General features: G+C 47.8%; 4 protein-coding genes across 4 annotated transcripts; 2 read left to right on the top strand and 2 right to left on the bottom strand.

Annotated features, from left to right (window-relative positions):
* Positions 1 to 287: 287 nt before the first annotated feature.
* Positions 288 to 2583, bottom strand: F5891DRAFT_985705 (uncharacterized protein; the record flags this gene model as incomplete). Its single annotated transcript, XM_041377638.1, has 9 exons — positions 288 to 481; positions 503 to 862; positions 1152 to 1170; positions 1215 to 1292; positions 1486 to 1678; positions 1818 to 1929; positions 2283 to 2346; positions 2440 to 2517; positions 2542 to 2583. The coding sequence occupies 9 exons, from the start codon at positions 2581 to 2583 to the stop codon at positions 288 to 290; spliced, it is 1140 nt and encodes a 379-aa protein (XP_041219224.1).
* A 479-nt stretch (positions 2584 to 3062) lies between these two features.
* F5891DRAFT_985704 (uncharacterized protein) lies at positions 3063 to 5627 on the top strand (the record flags this gene model as incomplete). The annotated part of the gene is made up of 8 exons (XM_041377637.1): positions 3063 to 3147; positions 3169 to 3377; positions 4049 to 4250; positions 4559 to 4602; positions 4676 to 4851; positions 4975 to 5102; positions 5125 to 5168; positions 5412 to 5627. 8 exons carry the CDS (start codon positions 3063 to 3065, stop codon positions 5625 to 5627), a joined length of 1104 nt encoding a protein of 367 aa, XP_041219223.1.
* Positions 5628 to 7032: 1405 nt separating this feature from the next.
* On the top strand, positions 7033 to 8590 carry F5891DRAFT_962704 (uncharacterized protein; the record flags this gene model as incomplete). The annotated part of the gene is made up of 8 exons (XM_041375933.1): positions 7033 to 7196; positions 7252 to 7380; positions 7428 to 7536; positions 7590 to 7780; positions 7830 to 7968; positions 8022 to 8150; positions 8267 to 8421; positions 8470 to 8590. 8 exons carry the CDS (start codon positions 7033 to 7035, stop codon positions 8588 to 8590), a joined length of 1137 nt encoding a protein of 378 aa, XP_041219222.1.
* Positions 8591 to 9349: 759 nt separating this feature from the next.
* F5891DRAFT_985702 (uncharacterized protein) lies at positions 9350 to 10250 on the bottom strand (the record flags this gene model as incomplete). Its single annotated transcript, XM_041377636.1, has 5 exons — positions 9350 to 9468; positions 9635 to 9679; positions 9746 to 9880; positions 9912 to 9950; positions 10172 to 10250. 5 exons carry the CDS (start codon positions 10248 to 10250, stop codon positions 9350 to 9352), a joined length of 417 nt encoding a protein of 138 aa, XP_041219221.1.
* Between the last annotated feature and the right edge of the window lie 257 nt (positions 10251 to 10507).

Raw genomic sequence — 10507 nt, 5'->3', positions numbered from 1 at the left:
AGTTAGAGTCTAGTAATAGAGTTAACTAGGTAATGGATGAGTAAGGAGGAGATTGCTCACTGTATTGATCTTCCTTGTACCTCGTCCTCCTTGTCTATAAGGCTGTGAGGATCGAGGGAGAGGTGAGGTCCGTGAAGAACTGAGTGGCTGAGCTACGCTGAGTTAACCTTATGTCAGCGATGGCCGGTCACCAAATTTGGATTGTCCCAACATGGACTAGCAGGAAAATTACAATCGTGCGCGTGAGTCGTGATATGATACACTTTGAAGATACCGAGTTGGTTACACTACAACACGGGCCATTGAATAATCTCCTCCTCCAACTGATTGTACTGCGAGTCCTCCAACTCCTGGGAGTGTAACTCATCTGGAAATTCAACACTACCGACTCCGGGCACCACCGATGCCAATGCCTGCAGCAACTCGAAGGTGGCTTGGCTATCAACCACCGATGACTGTGGTTCTGGGGCCGACTCGTAATCTGTTGACGGAGGCGACGCACTGTCAGACGATGGAAGGATGGGATGGTCTGAAGGCGGTGGAGACGACGGGGGCGCACTGGTAGGTGATGTTGAGATTGGCGTGGGCACCGTGACTAAGTCTGAGCCTGGACTCGGAAGTGTGATGGAGGATTGTATTGGTAGGGTGTGACTCTGCGAGTCAGGCCCAGCGCTTGCACTGGGATGCTCTTGATCTCCTTCTGAACTTGGAAGGGGGATGTACCCCATAAAACCTCCAGACAGCGCGACATAACTACTGTGTTTTGTGTACGAACGTCTTTGGCCTACTGGCGGTTGTGCGCCGTCATACAGATTCTCCATATCAGGGTTGAAGGTTTGGAAGCGTGGCAAATTCGAAGGACCTGTCGTGCGCATAGTTAGTGCATGATCATTGAATCAAACGGAAAAAATAACCTGACATCTCAGGTTGATGATTTGATTCAGACTCAACGCGGTGGTGCTGGTCTGGCTTTAAGTGGGGGTTCCGAGCAACGTTTTAAATGAGTCATTGAGAGCGTTGGAAATGATATCGTTACATAAATAAGCCTCGAGGTTTCATCGTTGAGCGCTCAGGAGCTTGAGTCAGGTTTGACTCAGCCTATTGGACGTCACTTAGTACTAGTAGTCATTCAAATTTACGGTACGACTCACAAAGACCGTCAACAGATATCTGAATTTACTTGGTAAGTGCTATCGTTGGTCACAAATTCCCACCACCGTTAGGGAGTGGGTCATACTAGTATAGTTTGTGATTTCTTCGTAACCACCGTGACCGCTGACGTTGAGCCTGGGCTGGAAGTTCATGATCATTATGTACTTGAGTCGTCTTAAGGAGATGTAGTATCACGTGCCATTAGATTGGTGAGCGTCAATGGCCTAAGCTAGCCTGAGCCGTGGGCAAATGATACCCATACAACCGCCATGATTCCAAACTGATCAACCAATCATTCGTGCGAAAACAGATAATAATAATTCTGCACCATACCTGGGCAACAATGAAGCGGTTGTAAAGGAGCACCCGATGGAGAGAAGCTAGCCCAGTACTTGCGTCCCGAATACACCCGCGAGGATTGCAATGAGTAACGAGTGCTGTGTACGCTGAGCACCGGCTACCGGAGTCCGAGTCTTCAGCGATATGGGTAGCGGAGTCATCTGTGCGCTCCGTGCATCCCTGGGGCCTACGGTTAGAACTGCATCATTCTCGTTTTCACTAAACAATGAGTTTATCAACCGCATGCATCATACTCCAGAATCTGAATGCATCTTTTCCGGAGACTGAGATGATACTGTCGTGGAACAAAGGAGAAATCGTCTTACAAGATGTCTGCATTAGGTCCAAGGACAAATCTGCAGCGTTGGATGCCATTTATGCTATGGTCTTCAATGTAACCTGTAGCCTTTTCATGCGTATCAACGTACGAGAGAGCGCCTAAAGAGGACCATAAGAAAACACTCGCCTTTCTGATCAGTCTAACGAGCCGAATCCTGTGAGAGCTTGCTGCGACCGACAGCCGTTATGGTAACGTCCAACGTCGCCAAGTGTCAGCATCCCGGCGTGCAATTTAAGACATGGACAAAAATCTCGATCTTTCGATGGGGTCGAGTAATACTGACACAAGAAATCGAACAGATGTTGGCGATCAGCGTATCGATTTGCAGTCGCTCCACGCTAAAATATCCTGTGACCGCCTTCATAAGCCGGACATGGAGGGACGTTCAAGCCTACCTTACGAGGTGAACATGGGAGCAGAGGATGAAAAAGGTGCGTGGCAGAAGACATACCAGCTATGGGTACTATCCGAAATGATACTCCCAATCCACGCCATTTTTTCCCCTTTGCTGCTTCCTTTTGCGCATCATGCCATAACAGCGGATGCAGCAGGTAAGTATACCCTCCCATCTGCCTGGTATGCCGATATTCTCAGCCACTGGCGCTGACACATTTGACGAGGAAGACAAGCACGAAGATGCCTGTCATCGAGCTGATGGCGACGGGTGTTGGCTGGGTGACATGAACCTGATAAGCCCCATGTTTACTAACTGTTGCAATGAAATTGGGTCCATTCCACGCGGATGCAGGCATTAGCGCGGACCGCTCATGGTGAAGTCCTGCGGGTGGATGCTGGGAGGGCGAATGTAAAGAGTGCTTGTACCCTCCCGTGGACGCGGAGGCTTATGGGGACTGTTTGTGCCGTGGGCAGGCTTCCTCCTTGAAGGAGTTGAGATATGATTTGTTAAAGGGGGCCGGAGGCGAGGGCCTTGGTATTTGGATTGCCCGGATGGCTGGTTGTCGCTTGTGCTGGAGTTTGGGTAATTGATGAATAAACGGAATTTATTGGACAGGTGTGTAGCGTGCGGGCACAGCTTGAATGCACCAGAACCGCCTCCATCTAGTGACTAAGGTAGAAGTTAGCTCTGGGTAGAGGGGATTGCTAGTTAATTTATACGAACACAATAAACGACGGGCAGCGTGCAGGAGCGCGCAGTTGTGCTGCCTGGTGGTGATGCTGTTGCTATAAATTCCAAAAGCATCCGAAATGACAGCATTCCGAAACTTTCTGGATGGCCAAATTGGGCCAGGACGATGCGGACAGTACGGACAGTAGGGACGGGACGGACGGGGCGGACGGTCCTTTCCAAATTTCCGGTATGTACTTTACTTGTATAGCACCCGTACATCCGGAAAATGCCGAGGACATTAAACTTCGTCCGAATCGGGACATTCCTCTTAGACGCGATAACCAACTCGACGACGAAGGTAAGCATTTGTTCGCCCTCGATTCAATCTTATATCTACGTAGTACTAGTATGAATAATCATAACAATGCCAACGGTGGTGGAGGAGGAGGAGACCCAAACGGAGGTGCAAATCACCCGGTGCGTTGATTATTTCTTAATACTTGCTACTCACTGATGATCTACAGATCCCTCCACACCTGCTCCAACACATTACAGCTCTACTCCTAAGGACCAGTCTCGCGCGCACTCGCGCGCGCCTTATCCGAACTCGCGCGCACTTACGCGCGCCTTACCTACGCACGCGCTATGCGCGCTTCGCGCGCCTCCTCATAGGTCTTCGCGCTATCGTCCGTCCATCCGTCCCATGTCCTTACTGATTCGCTGGTGCGTTATTTCTATCTTATCCATTGAACTAATAAAATCTTCGGTCCGACATCCGCGCTACTTATGGAAAGTTTATTTAAACTTAGTTATAATTAGAGTTGATATGGTTACTCGGTTCGGGAGCGCGCTCGGAAGCGCGCCTTCTCCATTCTTAAATACAGAAGGGTTTCCTTTAGTTCTGGTACTTACTTTTCCTTATCTTTGTGTACTGGAAAGTGAATAGATCACCTCCCCACTTGTTATCTGATCATATCCTCCTGTCAATCCTCCACCTTTGCACTCACTCCTCAGTAAGATCTTGCCTCTAACGCTTTAGGCGCGCCTTCGCTTCAACCAAGACCTCGCGAGGTGATCTTCAGGATGCCGGAAAGGCAGTTGGTGAGTGACGAACTCATTCGCGAGCCAAATCACTGACCTTGTCGAAGGAATTCATGTATGTCTCTTGGGCTGCCGCGCGAACTCGCGTGCGCCAACAAGTTTATCACCCGGACTTACCGTTCGTTCCTTACCCACCGGCTCCGGTCTGGCCAGAGAATACATGGGCCATGATGGTGCTATGGATTGCGCGGGAGCGTAGAATGTTCGAGTTGGAGATGTTAGAACTTGAGTATATCCTGGGACTGCGAGGTGCGCGTTAGTGCATATAGTAGGTAAGCCGTTTTAAAACAGAAAAATTCCGGGTGGACTGACGATCTTCAGACCATACGAACGAAGATCAAGGAATCTAGGAGGCCAAGGATAGGATTGAGCTGCTGCATACATCGAGTAGATGTATGCTACAATATGTACACTAAATGCCCCATACGAATTCGACGAAGCTGTTCCAGAAACGAGCGTGGCGTTGATAGCTTCGAGTTCGAAACGACTCGGATCCTAAGAATAGTAAAGCAACGCATCCGATTTGAAGCGAGGCTACTAGATGAAGAGACAATTAGTCGTGACGAGAAATTTGCAGCAGAAAAAAACTGACAGGCGGCCGGTGAGTCATCGTGGCTTAGGCACGGGAGCCTGGGCACTGGTGCTGTAGTTAAATATGATCTTCTATTATGTAGACAGCCGCACCAAGAGATGCCATTGTAGGAACGGTGAGGTTCTTGCCAAGCGGAACGCCTCATAGGCAAATTCAATATCTTGACAAGGTCACTCGCGTCATAGCCAGCGTTGTCCGCGAGGACTCGGACAGTCGGTACTTGTCTCAAGGCATGGCTGAATGCCTGTTGTTCCCTATGTACGTCGTTAGAAAATCAAAAAAGAAAAGCAAGTATGCAATTGCCCGTTCAGCCCGCTCGAGCTCAGCAAGCTATCCTGCCGAGTGTACTTTCTTACTCTGGTTCCAAAGATCTTGATCTAGTCAGTGGCTATCACTTTTGAGAGACCGTGCCTTAGTTCCAGATCAATACGAGATAGTCGCACACGTACAGGTATTTGCGATTAATATGTCCTCCGTTCCCGAGTTCAGAGCAATAGCTTTGAAAAGGAGTACGCTCGTGAGATAAGTAAGGTGGGACTGTGTTTTTCATCCTACCTTTGTCCAAGTATGAGTCTGTGAGTTTGCCTCCGACCTTTTCAATGATCTGGATGTGCTCCAGATCCGTAGAACCCTCGAAAGGTCAATGAGCATACAAACAGTAAACACAACATACCTTCAATCGAATAACAATATCTACTGTTAATTGTTAATCATGGCGTGCACAGTAGTCATGTTATTGTCGAGTGGAAAGAGAGACTGAAAAACAATTAGTTAAATATAAATTTTGAAAAGAGGAGTATTACACCATGGGCGAATAGATTTGGATCAACGGTGTCGATGTCAATGCGAGCCACACCTTAAAGTGCACAGATCTCAGCGAGCACCACGTGTGCCCCGCTATGACTATTGGTCGATCGAGGGCTGGGTTTCCTCCACGGACCGCAAGTTGGAAGTCCTCCCAACTGCGTTTTGGCTTATCGAGCAACACCTTGGACGCATTGGAACCACCCTTGTCAGGTTTACAATACGGATAAAGTTCCTGGACCACCGCACGTCACCTCAAGAAAACACAATCAGTGTGTCATGATTCGGAGATTGGTGGGAGTGGAAACTCCTGCTAGTGAGGCCAAACGGCCTTAAATCAACCAAATGCCAAAAGTACGATGGATGGGAGCGAAGAGATCTCTAGCTCGAGACCAGAAGGCCTTGGAAGTGCAATTACTGGCACGATGCCCATGACTCGATTCGAATGAGCGGAGGCCCTGGGTCGAGTGAGAAGTTGGGAACTTGGTGGGAATAAATTTTCTCTTATTGTTTGGTTGCTGTTTTGTTGACTTATGAGCCTTCACAATTGAAGCCCATCGAGGCTGGGGCTTTGTGAGTTTTTTTCATTACCCTACCCTACGAGATGAGCTATCAGTACTATCACTGAGACATGCATAGTGCTCCGCACCTGGCAATGCCCTATAGTTTTCGGTCTGCCACCACTACTAATCGGATGATTGACATGACTCGCACAATGCGGACTCGCCCGGGTTCGCTATTCTCGCACCTCTCGCACCCACATTTTGAATATGGACAAGTTGGGTTCATCGTTGTAAGTGAATGGCGGCTCATGTTTCATCCTTCTATCAAGGACGCCTTTTGAGTCTGATTTTGAGCTGAATATCTCTCTGCTCCTACCGGCGCCTACGGTAGATTCATGTCAGTCAGGGTTTTTCAAGATGATCCAGCGAGTCTACGGAAGCTCGTACTTTTATTAATTTCATGTCCAGAGACACGATGAATCTGGATCAGTGGAAGCTGGCTTGCCAACCTCACGATATGAGGTCCTTTCCCTTCTTTTGCCGCAGTTTTTTCGATAATTTCACTCTCACAAATATGCCTGCGGAGTTGTCGCCATCATACAACGAATCTTTGGCATGGAGTCCCTTGATCACGACCAAGTTTTGGTACGCCGATTGCTCTTATCAAATTGAAATGACTGACACACTGTACAGAATATCCACCACCTTACGGGCGCGAGGAGGGGAACTCAGCTAGCGGGTTAGAGAATGTCGTGGGCACTATCATCGCGTTTATATGGTAGGCTATTCATTGTCCACCCGCCGAGTTCTCCTCATACATACTAATAAAGATACGTCAGGGCCTGAAACTACTGGCTATTCCGAGCCGGAAACTTTACGGGATGCTTTTCCACCTACCAAAGCGCGTTATCACATTTCTGCCATGTCCTTAAGCTAATCCTCATTGGGACAATCCTCATTGGGAATCGCCCAATCGTTTAGCGAGGCAATATATATAATGGTCCAGGTGAGTTTTCTGACGCTGCATCTTTCTCTCTTTTCATTTTCGCTCTTCATTTTCCCTTCGTCACTCTTTTCGTCACTCTTTATTTCGTCACTTCATTTCACACTTCACCTCGCCCTCACTCCTGCTATGTCTGAGCCAGAGCCTGACCATCACCATCAGACACACACCCTCGCCCTTCCAGACCTCTCTGGGGCAGTTCCTACCTCTGCAGAGGCAAGGGCCAAGCGCCGCATTGCCGCATTAGAAGAGGAGCTGCAAACGATACGGCAAGAAAGAGGAACCAAGCAGAGGTTCGTCATATCTCATGTCACTCGCTCCATTCCTCTTGCTCATTGACTATCAAAGAAAGACAACCTACTATGTTTCTCAAGGCAGGGCGATTCGCCGCATGGTTGTTCTCTATACCAGCTTAGAAGACTTAATCGCCGAAAATGATCGCAGGTACGAAGAGCAACCGGTTGACAATACCACAGAGTACGTCGTCGTTTTTGTTCCGTACCAATTTTAATTATCTTCTTCAGGCAAGATCGCTTGCAACGTGGTTACATCACACTCGCGCAGGTTGTGCCTTGGCTACACCAACAACTTGCAGAACTCGACATTGATGACGCCGAAGAAATGCTGAAAAAGGTGCGTACTCTCCCCTCAAACGCTTATCGAGCTGGATCCTAATGATTTTCTAGCTCAAAAGAGGAGCTGATGCTGCCCGCGGTGATGATACGTCCACTCTCAAGGACCTCATTGCTGCCTGGGTCAATCAAGATTTCCGTCCGTCCTGTCTACTCAAGGCCGATGACAAGCACTCGCGCGGCTTCGTACATGACACTTGCGGAAAGTTGCTCTGCCCCGCCGAATGGGACTGGAGTGATGCACGGTGAGTACCAACCTCTGTCGGCTAGTATATGATGTTGACGCTTGAGAAGTGTGAAGGCCGGTATTCGCGACCGTACATCTGAGTACATCGTATCGGAGAACTCCTGGCCACTCTTCCTCTATGAGAATTACTCGTTCGACAGTAGCAACCTCGAGAAAGGCCTCTTCAAGTCCAAGATACTCGTTCAGGTCAGTAGCCAGTGTTAGTCCTCATGGAGATCTCAAAGTTTTTATTGTGCTAGGCTTTCAAAGCCACGTTTACATCGCCGTCTTCCGCAAGAGAAGCTGACGGTGATGGTGATGGCGCCGACATCCTCGAGAATAACAGGCGCGCCAGGCGCGCATTAAACCAGGCCAAGGTCAAGACGTGTGTGGCCTCGATTATCAACATGAGAAAGGTTACCCCTCGTTCCATTGCGTATGTTGTCTGTCAGGTGAGTACCAGTGGTTACCCACTATTGATATCTGAACATACAATCTTTCGCAGGTTCGTTTCGCTCTATCCGGCGTCACATCTTGGCGCACCGTCGACGGTGACTTCGATTACGAAATGTTCTGGAACAACATCGTAGACTTCTTCGAGGATGTCCCTGGCCCTGTCGCACAACGTAGAGTGGCCCAACTTCTCGAGTGGTGGACCAGGTAATGTATTGTTGTGCCTCGTACTACATCTCTAACCCTGCCGTCTAGGAAAATTTTTGGACGAAACCATCGTGAGGACCTAACACCAGAGGTCGTGTCCAAAATGTCCGTCACCGCTCTAGCCGACCAGAGAAAGGCGATGGAGGATGCCGCCTTTGACTCAGATTAAAACAAGCCTTCGTTTGCCTTTCCGTATAATCCAAGTCTACATTTACGATAATTGCTTTTAATATAATTAATGATATCGCAATTAGCGGTATATATATTTCTTGAAGATTTTGCGAGCAGGAATGAATTCATCGATAATGATAAGCATGCCAATTACTGCGAGATCGACTACATCTTCCGGTCTTGCGAAGTCATTGGGATACATTGTATGTAAAATGACTATGTTGGTGACTGCGGCAAGCAAAATTATCTTGGATACATGCGACATTAGCCCTGGAACATTGTCCTAGTAGAATACCACCGGTAGAGGAAGCCACGCGTGGTATGCGACTGACGACTATCAGCTGACAGTCGCAGTCATGAGGGACGCATGGAGGAAGCGACAGAACCATAACTGACATTGGTATATGAAAACATGCTCGGGCGGATAGGATAGTTGATAATAGAAAATCTATGCTGCAAACAACCTGTCCTGGTGACGAACATCTGTAACGTGTTCAAAATCGCACTATGTAAACGAAGACTGAGGATAACTTGCTGAATAAAGTACTACATAAACATCGCCATCTCCTCACAACCCCATCACCCTGCCCATTCAGTCTCCAAGCGACAGTTTGTTACTGCATGTCCGATTTATTGTGTCTAGAGTGACAGTGGAACAGAGGAACAATCGTTATTATCATTATTTGCCGCTGTCAAGGCCGACCAGAACTAACCAAATTGCTCTGCAAAGGCTATTCCAGAACTGTGCGCCTTCGTCTCAGTCGCTACAAGACTTCCTTGTAAAAGATTTTTCCGTTGTGAATAGAATGAGACCCATTCCATGACAGTCTTGAAATTGAGGCGTGATATCTACCGTGTCTTTGATACGGGATAATGCTGTATATATGCCGTGAGGTAAGTATCAACGTCAGGGAAGCACATTGAATATGTTTTCAGAACAAAGTAGCAAAGTACCTGAGACATGAGTGATGTCTCATTTCTGTGATGCACTCGATCGTTGCTCAGAGAGTGTAGCATATCAAATGAATTGAAAGGTACGCACGAGAAAGATATATAGTCGAATTAGGTATTTTCTTCGGGGACTGTCCTATCGGTAGACACGTATTTTGATGTGTTAATATGTATTCTATTTTTATGGTTTTTTAAAACATACCTCCTGTGTTTGAGTTCGCAGATTGTTTTTTGATGAAAAACACTCGGCTTACGATCTTTTCCGTGGAAGATTGAACGACACGGCAATATGTGGTTCCATCCGGCAGTCTGCCAATATCTTGCTTGATATAGCAGTCTAGACCAATAGCTTACGAAGATTCACACACCTCGTGACTGTGTAAATCGGACGTCGCAAGCAAGAAGGTCTAGAACTTCATGCGTCATATGTTGACGCATCTTTTCTAAGTGGTGCCGGAAGCACCTCGTTGACAAAATGCTTTCACGATACGTTTGATGTGGACTAGTCGCAGGATTCCGCGTGAAGCACGCCGTAGATACTTTTAGTCAGCCTAGGCAACCGTCTGCCGTGTACGAGTCAAATGACCGGTCTTCTACCAAGCAAAGCAGTTGTCAAACTCGAACTCACATTTTCTCATTATAAGGCCAAGCATCAACTGCAGCAATCCAGAAGGAGAAGGTAGTGTTCTAGCCTGTACATTTCGCATAATGGTCTGTTGATATTGGCTTGATAGAAAGACCTCGCACTAACGGTAGGTGGTGACTTCATGTGTACCTTGATGCTTCCGGACCTGCATTTCACTCTGTCTGCTTCAGTTTCACCCTCGCTTGCTATGAACGTACATGTAGGAGATGGTGCTTCAAGCATGGGACAACATGACTGGTTGTCTTCAAGAATCATCGTTCCTGTATATGGTCAAACATTTCTGTGTAACTACCCCCTCCACGTTTACGTAGATTGTGA

The sequence above is a fragment of the Suillus fuscotomentosus genome, assembly GCF_016647785.1.
Source record: "Suillus fuscotomentosus strain FC203 chromosome Unknown F5891scaffold_94, whole genome shotgun sequence".
Taxonomy (NCBI): Eukaryota; Fungi; Basidiomycota; class Agaricomycetes; order Boletales; family Suillaceae; genus Suillus; species Suillus fuscotomentosus.
This window is presented reverse-complemented; position numbering and strand designations above follow the sequence as displayed.